Source organism: Nothobranchius furzeri, chromosome 4 (genome assembly GCF_043380555.1).
Source record: "Nothobranchius furzeri strain GRZ-AD chromosome 4, NfurGRZ-RIMD1, whole genome shotgun sequence".
NCBI lineage: Eukaryota > Metazoa > Chordata > Actinopteri > Cyprinodontiformes > Nothobranchiidae > Nothobranchius > Nothobranchius furzeri.
The window spans coordinates 68,515,242-68,530,065 of record NC_091744.1 but is presented as its reverse complement, the minus strand read 5'-3'; the positions used below and the strand labels follow the sequence as shown (position 1 = coordinate 68,530,065).

The 14,824-nt window shown below is 42.4% G+C and overlaps 1 protein-coding gene across 3 annotated transcripts; it reads left to right on the top strand.

Annotated features, from left to right (window-relative positions):
• The first annotated feature begins 72 nt into the window (after positions 1-72).
• On the top strand, positions 73-14,678 carry alpk3a (alpha-kinase 3a). 3 transcript variants are annotated; one of them, XM_070550383.1, is made up of 15 exons: positions 73-185; positions 548-743; positions 994-1,026; positions 1,401-1,522; positions 2,855-2,972; positions 3,093-4,257; positions 8,434-10,900; positions 11,864-12,011; positions 12,471-12,598; positions 12,685-12,720; positions 12,802-13,076; positions 13,165-13,253; positions 13,334-13,551; positions 13,637-13,685; positions 13,767-14,678. In XM_070550383.1, exons 2-15 carry the CDS (start codon positions 604-606, stop codon positions 14,101-14,103), a joined length of 5,325 nt encoding a protein of 1,774 aa, XP_070406484.1. In that variant the 5' UTR covers positions 73-185; positions 548-603; the 3' UTR covers positions 14,104-14,678. The 3 variants fall into 3 exon arrangements, with proteins under 3 accessions (XP_070406484.1, XP_015819976.1, XP_070406485.1); XM_070550384.1 differs by lacking the exon at positions 73-185 and adding an exon at positions 198-234; XM_015964490.3 differs by lacking the exon at positions 994-1,026.
• Positions 14,679-14,824: the final 146 nt, after the last annotated feature.

The following is a 14,824-nucleotide window of genomic DNA, read 5'->3' as shown; positions in this document are numbered from 1 at the left end:
AGTTGGATCAGAACTTCTTTGTAAAGTCTAAAGACTCGTTTCGGAAAGTCTGATGTGCTCTTGCACCTATTTGTGGTTCTGCTAAAAATAGGGCTCTGCTGGCAACACATGCATGTCTATGATAGGCGGTTACAGATTTTCCTCGCAGACTCTGGCTCCAAAGCCCCACTGACAACATCTTAATGGTAAGCTGGACAATATAACAAGCTTTTGGAAGACAGGGCAACACTTTGGGTGTGTTCTTGCTCAATTTTAATAAATGCCATGTCTAATGTTTGCGTCTGAACTCTAACAGCTCTTCCACAACTTGATAGCAGACACTATTTATATCTCTCTCCAATCCAAAAGCTTTGCTTGGTCAGAAAGGACGTTTGGTCCGAGCTGTGTTTGAGTTGTCCGTATGAGCAAATGCTCCTGCCTGAATCTGATGCATTCTTTGTTGATTTCTCACATGTCTTATCAGCATTACAGCGTTGACTTGGAGGCTTTTATTCGGGCGGCAACATCAGTTTAAGCCGGATTTCTTTCCCTCTTTTTCCCCACACAGCCAATTACGCAACCATCTGGAATTTTATTTTATTTCTTAAATCAGTTTAGTGGATAATGACCGCCAGGAGGTCCATGACCCGTTCATTTTCTGGCAATGGAAGAACAAGCAGCTTCAGCGAAGAGGAGGGTGGCTCTTCCAATGGCCGCTCGGAGAGCCGTAACACCTATCTGTCCAACGTTAGGCCTGAAAACAGGTAGGTAACTCCAACCACTTGCATTTATTAGTTTATCTGGAACATTTGTGGTTTTCTTGTTTGTTTATTTTTTAAGACTTACATCACATGGAGATCAAAAATAGCACCTAGGTCAGGCAGGTCAGGTGAACACATCCTAAAATGTAATTTCAAAGTCAAAGATGAATAAAAGACACAAGTCATGTGGGTTCAATTGATGTAGATTTTATTTACTCACTGACTTTCCTTCATTTGCCTCCTTTCTAAATAGCTATTCAAGGTATTCTCACTACAGGTCGTCGAGGTAATCCCAGTTTGAAAACACTCCTCTAAACTAACAAGATAACCATATAAACTGGTTTTATCCTGAGAGAATGAAGCCATCCCACATTTAACGATAGTAGTGTGTAGCTTGTCCCGTAATATCTTATTTCTATTAGTGGTTCCGTGGTTTCAGTGATAAATTGACAACACTGGTTTGCTTCCTGCCTCACAAGTTTCTGTCCCTTTTTCACATTTTCACTAGAAATTCTCATTAACATCTTGTTTAGGAATGTTATTTGAATACTGCACCAAAGTGAAGACATCACTGTTGCAGCTGTCTAGTGTGTACAGCCTGAAACCAACTCATTTATTCATGTTATGTGGGTCGTTGTTGTTGTTTATTTGTTTTCCCAGGAGCACATTGTGCAGCGTCATGGCTCAGCTGACAGAAGACATACAGCCATCGTTTGAGACGACCCTAAAATCAAAGGCTGTTTCAGAAAACTGTAACGTTAAATTCTCCTGCGTAGTGTCAGGTAGGCCGGCTTTTTTATTTATTTATTTATTTATTTTCATGTTTTTACTCATCCTTTGGTCGATAAACTGAAACCTTTCAGACTGAGGAGGAGAAGCAAACACAGGATGTGACTAATATGAAAACAAAGGAAAGATTTCTCTTTGTCGGAAGCATGCTAACCGCTTCACTCGTCCTGAGCTGCTACTTACAGACAATATTTTATTTGAAGCTGGTTTTTCAACATGCTTTTAATTGCAGGCCAGGGTTTTTTGGGGTGGGACAGTTTTATAGCAGCAGCTGTTACTAACACATAAAAGACATGATGCAACAGCCACAAACACACTTTTATCACAGTTTTAACCCTGTGTGTGTTTACCTGTACAAACACAAGTTTAAGGCATAAAATAAATTTTTATTCTCACCTTTCATGAGTTTTGAAGTAAATTCAGCCATTTTTGTGAAATCTCACATGATTTAGGAAGATCTTGCACAATCTGGTGGTTCTTTGATTACATCTTGTAAACGACTCTCACCTGCTAACACGTGAGATTGTAGCGCCATAAAACTGACTGAGTTGCAGTGATTTTTGTTAAATGTGCGGGACACTCATTCAGTCAAAACGTTAGCAGTCGTCTCTAGTAGGAATGAATGCCTTGCGAGTCGTCCTCGGGGGGAGCTCAGATGCGCTTGTTTCAGGCGCTAGCAGAATGCCACTTCAGAGGAGAGCCTAACACGGCAGGATTTGGACATCTCATATCGGATTGGATAACAGCAACATGACTCTATCACTGACTCCATTTGCTCTGCAATGCTGATGTTTTATCTCCACAAATAACACAATTCTGAGGGAGTTCTGCTGTGTGGTGGAGTTGCTAATGCTAAAGGTTAGCTTCTTCTAATCAAGGTGTTCTCTGCTGTTTCCTGGACACTAAACTAACAACAGCCCTCCTTGTCATGAGTGAGGATGGCGAGTCCATGAAAGTGACAGTGGGACGTAGATCTGTCCGGCGTTTCACCGTCTATTTTCTATCAGAGGCTAAAGCAGGAGACAGGTGTAGGAGGCTATTTTCATGTTCAGCCTGCATGAAAAACTCAGAGTGATTAATTTTAATCAGAAATAGTTATTTTAAAATGTTTCTTTCAGTGTTCGACGCCTTTAATATTGTCTAGCTGTTGATCATCTTCACCCGAGTTTACACCAAAAGGACATTTAATAAAGACTTTCTGAAAGTTTCCGAGTGGTTCACCAGATACTCTGCTTACACCAGCGTCTCGGGCAAAAACATTTTTGATGTAAAAAATCAAATTTTATAAGGAAATTAGCTCATTGTAAACCTTTTTATTTCCACAGGTTACCCTGTTCCAGAGCTGAAATGGTATAAAGATGATATGGAAATGGACCGATACTGTGGACTCCCTAAGTATGAAATTTGTCGTAAAGGAAAGACGCACACGCTTCATATTTACAAGTACGTAACAAAGCATTTCAAATGTTATATAAAGTATTTAGTAGTAATAAGCATGTAGTGCTTTGCGTTTTATTTGTAACATTCTTAGAAACATCTTTTCTTTGAATTACTCATTTTCAGCTGCACATTGGATGATGCAGCCATTTATCAGGTCTCAGCGAGTAACTGCAAAGGTATCGTCTCCTGCTCTGGAGTTTTAGAGGTTGGTACCATGAATGAGTACAAGATCCATCAGCGTTTCTTTGAAAAACTGAAGCAGAAGGCAGAGAAGAAGAAAAAAGACTTGGAGGTGAAGATGGACGGTAAAGAAAACATCCAGAAAGAACAGCGTCGTAGCCCAGATCATCCTCAGAGGAAACGTTCAGTTCCACCAACAGCGGTGAAGGCAGATGTCAACAAGTCTGTGGCTGTTGAACATCCAGGAGATTTAGCAGAGCCAAATGCAGTTAGCTCGGGGTTGACAGATGAGGTTGACCTGACATCTGAGAATAATTCTTTAGAGAGTGACGCATCTGCGTCTGAGGAAACCTTGGCTAAAAAGAGACTTAAGATGTCAAATGGTGTAGATGTCGGGGTTAACAGCAGCAGCGGTAACAGCAACCATCTCATGGCAAATGGAGGTGAAAACTGTTACGATGGAGGAATCAGTTTAGCCCATTTTATGGCAGAAACTCTGCAGTCCCAAGCTACCGAGGAGAATCAGATCCCCCCTGAAGAGGAGAAACCTCAAGACATGGAGACAAATGTGGGAGATATGGAGGAGGTGCAGAACAAGTTAGAAAAACAGTTAGAAAAGGAGTTAGAAAAAGACAAAATGCAAGAGAGGCAGGTGGAGGTGAAGCATGGCAAACAGAGTGCAGAAGGCAAGCATCACAGCAAAGGCCACAAGGATCACGATCACCACAACATTCAGGCTTCTATCTCCTCCATGCTGCACACGGTCAAAGACTTCTTCTTTGGTAAAAACAAGAAGGACTCTCACAGTCACTGTGAAAACGAAGATATAGATTTGGACATGCAGTCACCTGAATTGGATTTACCGCCATCATTTCAGCTGCGCGTTGAACATAATCCAGAGACTCACCAGGAAGTAGTGCCTGATAAAACTCAAGAGCCCTCAGAAACTATGGATACAGAACAATGTTCAGCACCACCAGAGGACAGCAATCTGAAGACAGATTTCCAACCAGAGTATAAACCGCTTCCCAAGACAGAAGAGGAATCTAAATCAAAACAGGACAATGCTGAAGAGGCCATGGATGTCTCCGTGCAGCCAGACTCTGAGGTAAGAGGTCTTCCATGTCTGCTATTTCATACTTTTATATCCACTGGTTTTGTTTGCTGCAGGTAGAGTTTTGATGGTGGCAAAGACGCTCACGACGATTTGTTGTGATTTTTATGGAAATGTTTGAAACTGTTGCGCAATGTGACTGTTTCAACAAAGCATACAGTGAAATATCTGTGCCATCCGAAACCGCTGAAGTGAGTCAGCGCAGCGTTAGCGCTGAGGGAAGTCAGAGTGGGGGAAGAAAACTTGCTGTAGGTGTGTGTGAGTGTGTGAAGGGGTGGGGGATATTGTGCATCTGAAAGGCACCCAGTAAGATGGGATAGATGCCGGCCGAGTTGTGCGTCAGAGATCCCGTTGCTCTCTCACATTACAAACAAACGACTGGCCGGACAGGTCGGCTCAGCAGCAGCAGCAGCAGCAGCAGTAGTAGCAGAGAATCCTGTTGCATGTTTCAGAATGAAAGGATGGACTTGTCACAGTGCACACCCTCTCCCGTTTTAAAAATAACCCTTTTCCTCATCGAGAGAAGCAGCAGCAGCACTTCAGTCGTCTTGCTTTACACGTTTCAGCATTGTTTCATGTCTGTCACAACTGTTGTGACACAACACGACCGCATCACAGCTTGGAGCTGATTTAGATTTTTTCTTCACCTTTAATTTTTGACAGTTATCTGATATTTTTTTATGATGGTGTGTCCCTTTTACCAAGTTTAAAGGTGTGGAACACTGAAAACGCAGACTGAACATGAAAATAAGTCTCCTACCCCTATCTCCTGCGTTAGCTTCTGATAGAAAAAAGACGGTGAAAAGCCTGAAAGGTCTAAGTCACACTAGAAGTTAACAGTCATGGACTCACCCATCTCCCGTGACAGGGAAGGTTGTTGTCCAAGAAACATCTTGGCTAGTAGAAGCTAACTGTTAGCATTAGCAACTCCACCACATGACAGTCTTGTGTTATTTGTGGAGATTAAACATCAATATTGTATTTCAATAGTAGAGCTGCAATTTTGTTAGTCAATCAGAGGTGAGATGTCCAAATTTCAGGAAGTAAGACTCCAAATCCTGCTGTCTGAAGTTTTCCTCTGATCTGGCAATCTTCTAGATCCTGAAACAGGTGCACAACAGGAGCACAACTTACAAGGCATTCAATCCTTCTCTTCAACTGCAAATGTATTGATTAAACAAGTGAACCACACCTTCAAGACAACACAGTCAAAAAGACAAACCCCAACTTTTGGGGGGATTTATTTAATGGAAAGGGTTGATGTCAAATTACAGTTAAAATAAATATTATGTTGTGTAACATGTCAGAAATGACAAATATATGTATTTTGTTCTGTTTGTTTACTTAAAGAAGTGAGAGTTGTGTGGAGAAAGTTTAAACAAGTTGACTCTGCTTCTGAAAGTGACGCATCAAACGAGAGTTTAAGAATGGCTGTTTGTCCGACGTCCTGTGAAGTAGAGAAGCATGTCTTGTGGAAAAAGGGAGCTGAAGAAAAGTGTTTACTGGGCTACATGATTAATTCGATAATTAACTGGAGGAAGTCACAATGTTCACGCGAACAATGTTTTGACATGAGCATGACACCTATTTATGCATAGACGCGTTGAAGTGGCCAGAGCTTCATTTTTAGACTGAATGTGACACCAGTTCCCTTCTATTGCAAGCAAGGACTTCTTGATTTCATAGTAGTCAAACATGACTGCTGGCCAAATGAGTTGTCATGAGGAAGCATGTGGCTGTAGAACCTCCGCTCAGCGGCATGGAAACTGAAAGATGTGAATATCAAAAGAGGGAACCAGAAGAGCCACACAAAAATCATGTTCACAAGTAGCTTCAAAATGTACCTACATTTGTAACGGTACACACAAGAATGGCCCAGTAGCTGTACCAGAACATAAAAGCAGGATTAAACATGTATTTTTAGGTCAGGATGGGTGCTCCGAGGGATGCAGGTGTTTGATGTAGATGAGGCAGGAAGCTAGGCTGGGTTCGTATCTGTGAGGGAATCATAACTCATGCAGCAATGAAATGCTGGAATGCTGGTCAGGAACTCAGACAATTAGGCAGTTGTGCAGAGGAGTCGATCTGCAACAGGAATCTGCTGATTGCAGGGTCTCAATCATGACTGATTATGGAACAAGATCAGGTGAAACTGCAGAATGTGGCAGAACTTGACTAATTTATGACAACATTTGACTTTTTTATGGTTAATTATAATAATTTAAGATTTTTTTTTTTTTGCCCTTAAACATAATTTTTCTTCATAGTAACAGGTTATATACTCCAGTGTTTTAGAGTTAATAAAGATGTGGTGTCTCATACATCAAAATGTCAGTCATTCACTACTCAGCAAATACTTAGTGTCAACAGCACACTTTTGTGTGCCACGCGGGGGAATTCCCCAGTTTGTGTTCAGAGACAGCACATGCCCTTTCAAACTCAGTTTTTTTCCATTTTAAACTGTTTTTGTTGTGTGACTGCTGAATTCAGAACTGAAACTTTTAATGAGAAGGATTACACTGATATGAAAAAGGAAGATATCAGGACCCGCTGCAGTTTGCTTATCGCCATGGAGTTGGAGTTGAAGATGCCATCCTCCAGCTGCTTCAACCAATCCACTGTCATCTGGACAAAGCAGGCAGCACTGTGAGGGTCATGTTCTTTGATTTCTCCAGTGCATTTAAGACAATCCAACCTGATGTACTTTGCCAGAAACTCCAGAAGACACAGGTGGGGGCCTCAACTATTGTCTGGATTAAAGACTACCTGACAAACAGACCACAGATTGTGAGGCTGAAGAACTGCACATCAAACCAGGCGATCAGTAACATTGGAGCGCCACAGGGGACTGTACTTTCACCATTCCTTTTCACCATGTACACCTCAGACTTCTAGTTCAAATCAGAGACCTGTCATATACAGAAATACTCAGATGACTCTGCAGTTGTCGGGTGTATCAGAGATGGACAGGAAGCTGAGTACAGAGAGCTGGTGGAGTGCTTTGTGGCATGGTGTGGAAACAATCATCTGACCTTGAACGTGAACAAAACAAAGGAGATGAGTTTAGACTTCAGAAGAAACAGGGTGGAGTCAAACACTGTTTCCATCATGGGAGAAGAAGTGGAGGTGGTTGAGGAATACAAATACCTTGGAGTTCACCTGGACAACAGACTGGACTGGAGAAAGAACAGCGAAGCCGTTTACAAGAAGGGACACAGCAGACTGCACTTCTTGAGGATGCTTGGGTCCTTCAATGTCTGTAGCAAGATGCTGCAGATCTTCTACAAGTCTGTTGTTGAGAGTGTAATCTCTTCAGCCATCGTCTGTTGGGGTAGCAGCATCAGAAACAGGGACCTGAAAAGGCTCAACAGCCTAATAAAGGCTGGTTCTGTTCTGGGGACGACGGTGGAACCACTGGAGGAGATAATGCAAAGAAGGATTCTCCAGAGGATCAAGAAAATTATGGACAACCCTGAGCATTCTCTTCACAAGACTGTCCGACAACGGAAGAGTGTCTTCAGTCAGAGGCTTCTTCAGTTTCGCTGCAACACTGACCGCTACTGGAGATCCTTCCTGCCAACAGCCATTGTAATATACAATAACTCTTTGATGACTTGATTATTATTATTATTCTGAGCTACTACAGCAATCAATTTCCCTCTGGGATTAATAAAGTATTTTTGAATTGAATTGAATTGAATTTACTTTTTAATGGACTCCTTGATTTTAGCCTTTTATAACATGCGGCAAGGGTAAAACACTTTCTGCATGAGCTGACTTGTAATAAAACATTACATTTTAACAAAATACTGACTTCCCACACATATTTAAACAATTTTCTGTTTAATTACCAATAATCAATTAACTTTTCCAGCTTTGCTAACCCTAGTGTTTCTTCTGTCTGTTGGGAATTTAAGACTGCTTTGCCGCAAGAAGCCTGTCAGGGTTTATAGGTGTTCGTGTGTCTGCTGATTTACAGCAGATATACTTTTCTTAGTCTAAATGTATACAAAAGGTCACCGCTTTATTACACCTCTAAAAATTATCATCCCATAAAATGGCACTGAATAGTTTTTATGGGGTTCCTTAAGTCTCTTTGCCTTTTATCAAACTGGTCCAATTCTAAATTTAGAATGATCCTAAATGCTTTATTTGTTTACTTCCTTACAGGCTGAAGAGAAAAACTCCATCACAGTCTCAGTTTTCAAAGGGGGCTTGACACAAAAGCCTGAGTCAGATTTTCCACAAGTTTTACAAGAACCTAAACACCAGGTTGGAGAAGATGACTCTTCAGCAAAGGAAGATAAATCTGTTACATCACAGAGTCAAGCTCCATCTGATGAAGGACGCCCCCTCCCGCCCACCTTTTCCAAACCAAAATCTTGTTGGATTTCGCCTCATGACATCTCAGGAGCAAAAAGCCAAAACCTTGAAGCAGGACTTGGTGAAACCTTGCAAAAGGAGGCGATTTGTCCCAGTACGGTCAGCGCAAAGGGTGATCTCACCACTGAATCTGGTCACTCCTCCAACAAGGAGGAAGAGAAAGCTGAAGTGAAATTCAGAAAACAGCTAATCTCAGATATAAACAGATCTGAAATTACTAAAATATCTTCACCAAAAGGTACAAGAGAGTCGTATGAATCTAAACCACCTGATCAGGTGTTTTCATCTCCTGCTGCTGTAGAAGCGTGTAGTGCGGAGAAGGGTCCTGTCAAAGAAGAGACCAAAAGTACATCACTGGTACAGGAAGTGAATGCAGGATTTCCTCTCACTGACGCCCCAGGGTGGTTAGACACGGGTGGCCTAAAAATGCAACGTGATCACACTTGTGTAGTTGGGGAACTAAGAAAGGTCAATGACGAGAAAGAAACACAGAGTCCAACTGCATCTTTTAAATGCAGTGAAGAAAAATGCGAGGCAAAGGAGGAATTGACTTGTGCCCAGAGGAAAGATTTAGAGATAAATATGTGCAACAGCTTAATGATGCAAGACCAAGCAAGTTTAACAGCTGTGAAAAGTTCAGAGAGAAAGGAGAGTTCACAGTTAGAGTGTGAGAAAGAATGGAAAACTTCAGTGAGTGAAGATTTGGATAAAACCAATACACTTGTAGTAACGCAAAGTCATGAAAATGATACTAATGGGAAAAGTAAGATTGATAAATGTGGGTCTCATATAGGAAATATTCCTTTAATCCAGATAAGTACTATAGATGACATACCAGATGTCCAAAAAATTATGCCAGATTTGGGTCCAAGTGAACATTTTATAATCCCAAAAATTGAAATAATGGGGCCAGAGCTTAAGGAATGCACCTTGCCACTAAGCATTTTGGCACAAAATAAGCCAGAAACATATAATTTACAAAATCATGATGCATTTGATGAGTCAACGACAGTTATTAAAAACCAGAGCATGGCAGATTTTCCAGGCTTGTTTCCTGTGCCACAAGGAATGAAGAATAACAATGACCTCCCACCCACGGAGCAAGTTAAGGAAGTTGCTCAAGAAGCGTTCGAGCTGCCAAAAGAGCATGTGAAAAGGGATCAGCTCCCTGCGACGGAGCATGCATCAATTCCTGTAATAAGCATTTCATGTTCGGAAGACCTGGAGAGCATTGTGTTTAGTAAAAGCAATAATTCATGTGTGGAGCGTGCTTCTGAAACTCCTAGGGAATCTTTGTTTGTGGTTCCGCCAATTTCTGTCACTTGTCCTGAAAGTGATCCTGAGCCTGAGCTGTCTGCTCCCAGTGAGAGGCTAGAAACAGAAACTTCAGCAAGCACACAAAGGGGAACCAAACAAGGTGTTGAGGCCAACACGATGGCAAAGTCTGAAATAACTCTAAGAGGTCAAAACTTTGAGGAAACATCTGAAAAGACAGCAAAAGAAAACGTCCCACCTGTTCAGAAGGAAGCTGCAACACCAAAGGTTGGTGGGAACGTGCCGACTTTCAGTAAACCTGCAGAGGACAACTCTGCTCCTGAAATCTCCAGGCCAAAACCAATTAAAGACGCTAAGAGGGAGAATCCTTCATCTGTTGAAGATTTTCTAAAAAACAGGCCTTCTGTTGAGAGATTAAGCTCCAAACCCCCAACATACCCCTCACTGAGTCCAGCCAGTCTCCGCAAGTTTATGTCCAAAGCAGCTCAAGATTCAGACGAGAATGCAGCAAGTGCCCCTGCCATCTCCGTAGACGATCGTCAGAGTGACAAGTTGGACGAAGATCTTAGCGGAGGCTCAACGCCAACGTCATCCCTCTCCTGTGAAAGCAGCCCCCGGCTCAAACGCAGAGACAGTCTGACACTCATACGGTCTGCAACGCCTGAGGAGTTGGCCTCTGGAGCTCGGCGGAAAATCTTTATCCCTAGGAGCAAGGAAGATATAGACGGGGTGGTGATAGGTGGGCTAGATGGTAAGAAGGACGTGCCCTATATGTCACCAAGCCAGGCTCGCAGAGCAGCACTACTACAGGCTTCCATAGGACAAAAAACCCCACCACTAGAAAGGCGATCTCCACTGCTGAGTCGTAGAAAAACCACCTTGGAGGTACCAAAAGTTGGGGATGAGCCTCCTGCAGGAGAGCCAGACGGTATCAAGGAAGAGGAGAAGCAATCTGGAAAAAAGATAGACCCTCTGAAAGGTAAAGAGTCAATATTTTTTTGTCTCAAGATGTAAAGATGAGTCAGATAAAGAGTTGAATCACCTTGCATGACTAATTAATTTAGTTCAATTTCAAAATCATACTATAGAGAAGTTTGTGTTTACATTGAAGTGATATATTCATCTTTTTGAGGGAAAGATGGAGCAGGAGATCAACAGGTGGATTGGTACTGCCTGTGCAGTAGTGCAGGTGTTGTACCAGTCTGTTGTGGTGAAGAGAGAGCTGAGTCGGAAGACGAAGCTTTCAATCTGCGTTCCTATCCTCATCTTTGGCCAGGAGCTTTGGGTAGCCATCGAAAAAATTAGATCAAGGATACAAGCGGCCGAAATGAGTTTATTCAGAAGGGTGTCGGGGCTCTCCCTTCAAGAGAGAGAACCTTGGTCATCTGGGAGGGTCTCGGAGTAGATCCGCTGCTCCTTCACAGTGATTTGAGATGAGCCAGTTGAGGTGGCTCTGGGATCTGGTTAAGATGGACGCCTCCCTGGGGAGGTTTTAAAGGCACATCCAACCAGGAGGGGGCCTATAGGAAGACCCAACACATGCTGGAGGGACTGTGTTTCTCAGCCGGCCTCGAAACGTTTTGGGATTCTCCCAGAGGAGCTGGCCCATGTGGCTAGGGAGGCGACAGACTGCCCCCCCCCCCCCCCCAACCTGACTCTAGATAAGCTGGGTAAAATGGATGGGTGAATGGATTCACCTTTTTGAAATGTATTTCTGTGAAATTGCTCAAAAGACTTCCTTTCATCCCCTTATAAGCACTTTCTGTACAGCTTCTGTTAGCGAAAATAGCTTTTACATCCCACACGACTGATTTTTCTGGTTCTCCACACCCATGCCTTTTGGAAAGCTATGACTGAGACAGTAGAAATGTACACATTTTACATAGAAACACACTCTACCCTGTCTACTTACACCTATGTCCCCATCATCATTTTCTAACAGCTCCGCAGGTTATCCGTAAGATCCGGGGAGAGCCATTCCCAGATGCTTCCGGACACCTGAAGCTATGGTGCCAGTTCTTCAACGTGCTCAGTGACTCGACCATTAAGTGGTTTAAAGATGAGAAGGAAATACTAGAGGTGAAAAAAAGGTAACAGTCCCAATGAAACATGAACAATGATGCAGCTAAATGATAATTCAAATGCTTGAAGGTTAAGCCTGAATTAGTTTTTCCTCTGAGGATAGTGCAAGTAGAAGTTCCCACATAAAAACAATAAAGTAGCAAGTATTTATTTGGGTCTCAGAGTACGTCCTCTGTCATTCTCACATTTTCCCTTCAGAGACGACCAGCTCATGTGACTGTGAACCCCACAGCCGTGGCACAGAGAGGTGAATCTCTGGCTAGACACATCAAGTGTAACCTGACACAATATTTTCCCATCTCCAGGGTGCACTAAAAGTCTATATATGTGCTATTTGTTGCTGTGTCAGCGGATCGCTGTCACACAGCATGACTGCCGTTCTCACAGTGACACCTTGTGGCTTGTTGGTGAAATCTGATATCTAGTAGGCTCTCTCTGTTCCTGATTGTGTATGTTCCATTTTTTAGCGGAGGAGATGAAAACCAAGTGGCGCTGGCAGTCGTTCTCGCGTCCAGCCAAGACTGTGGTGTTTACGGCTGCATGATCAATAACGAACATGGAAGTGACACCACTGACTTCTTACTCAGCGAAGACAGTAAAATCCAGATTTGAAGAAAAAAAAATCAAGTTTTATAGTTACAGATTGTATAATTAACATCATATAATTATTTTGTGTTGCAGTTCTGTCTGGCATATTATTGAAAGATGACTTGGAAGGTATTTTATGTTACTTTTGCAAATCAGTAATGTTTAAAAAAAAACTTTTTATGCTAAATTGTTGAGTCTGTTTTCCATCAGTTGGAGAGGAGATAGAGATGACCCCGCTGCTGTTCACCAAAGGCCTGGCTGACAGTGGCACCTGGGGTGAAAAGTACTTTGGTCGCATTTTCACTGAGATGTTGCACATTGGAGAGGGCTGCAATCACAAAACCAGCAGGGTGAAGGTGATCTATGGCCTCGATCCCATCTTTGAGTCTGGAAGCACTTGTATCATCAAGATTCACAACCCCATCGCCTACGGGACCAAACTAGAGAACAACCTTGCAGAGAGAAATATGAGTATTTCAAAACAAGTGAGTGCAATAAAAACTGCCTCTGCTACATCTGAAGGGATTAACTTTGATGCACACTTGGCCTCATAATTGTCTTTTCTTTTGGCAGGAATGCAAAATCCAAAACATGATACGAGAATACTGTAAAATCTTTGCAGCTGAAGCAAGAGTCAATGAGAACTTTGGATTTTCATTAGAGTAGGTAGCGCATATTCTAATGCAACTGTGTAACATAAGAGACACTGTCTGTGCTTAAACCCAGAGACATTGTGTTGCAGAGTGATTCCTCAGTATCTGATTTACCGGCCTGCAAACTCGGTGCCGTACGCCACGGTGGAGGCTGATCTTACAGGTGTTTTTGTTAAGTATTGCTCTGTGGATCCAAAAGGCAAGCTGACATCCCAGAACACCTCAGAGCTGGAGCAGAAATGCAGCACTTTTCAGCACTGGATCCACCAGTGGACGCACGGCAACCTACTGGTTACTCATCTAGAGGGTAAGCCTCACATTTAAGGTTACTTTAGGGAAAATGTGCGAAGTTACACACTTTAGAGATTGGTTGTTTTTTTATTCTTTTGCAGGTGTTGAAACAAAGATTGCAAATGTGAAAGTTGTGACCAAGTCTAAAGGGTTTGTATCTCAGTATCTACGAGCAAAAGATTCAGTTTCTGAGAATAGAACACAAAACCAAAATTGTGTCTTTTGTTTCAGATACCAAGGACTAACCGAAAGTGGCTCGCCTGAAGTATTCGATCAGTTCCTGACGTATCATCAGTGTAACTATTACTGTGGACTTCTTGGCCTGCGCCCACTTAAGACTGCTGATCTGCAGCCGCCCACCAAGATAAAGGGCTCAAAAAGCCCCCTGCTCAACCGCAGGATGAGCTCCAGCAGCCCACAAGCTCAGAGAAAAGGGCACAGCCCTCAGATGTCTAGAAAGAATAATTCTAGTCCAAAGTTAGCCAAAAAAGTTCAAGAGCCAGAGGACAGTAATGCAGGTGACAAACCTAAGCCTGTAGAAACACTTTCTGTTCCTGAGATCAGGTAGGAAATTAAGTTTTTGACTGGTTTCTTCTCATTTTACATGAAAAGATAGCAAAGGGAAAGAATTTGAGCCAAAGTTGTTGATCTGACCTGCCAGAACGTTTAGACAGAGTTGTCGCAGCTTTCAAACGGCTGAGTCTTTTAATGTTTTACCGTGGCCTCAGTGGAAGTAAGATGAAACGGCCCAGGACTCTTGAGTCTTATGGGCTTCATGAGAGGACAAAATAAATCGAAAGACAGATGTCAACTGACATAATCACAAAAGCTGATCTATACCTGACCGCAGCAACAGAATGTTTGTTTTATTAGCATTTTTTGTTTGTTTTAATCAAATCAAATCAATTTTTATTTATAAAGCGCTTTTCATGCAACTACTGCAACTCAAAGCGTTGTACAATATGAAAAACAACCAAACAACAGTCAATTTCCCACCCCAACCCCACAGAACAACATTCAACATCCCTTCTATATCTCCCTCCTCCCACCATCATTCCTATCCCATGCAAATAAACACACACACACACACACACACACACACACACACACACACACACACACACACACACAAAACACTTAAAAGCTAAGATGAATGGACAAATGGCTTGACCACAGATGTATTAGGCAACAAAGAAGTCGGAAAAGGCTCATGACAGACTTTTAGGCTCATAACAGCCTTTACAGCATTTCTTTGCACATCAAAATTATGTTCAGCAGCATTGATTTCA

What these genes read in the sequence shown, in the direction of transcription:
- alpk3a (XM_070550383.1), top strand. Translation starts at nt 604, where the DNA reads ATGACCGCCAGGAGGTCCATGACCCGTTCATTTTCTGGCAATGGAAGA. An exon ending in ATATGAGTATTTCAAAACAA is followed by an intron (nt 13,077 to 13,164) that starts GTGAGTGCAATA and finishes TTCTTTTGGCAG; the next exon opens with GAATGCAAAATCCAAAACAT. An exon ending in ACTGGTTACTCATCTAGAGG is followed by an intron (nt 13,552 to 13,636) that starts GTAAGCCTCACA and finishes ATTCTTTTGCAG; the next exon opens with GTGTTGAAACAAAGATTGCA.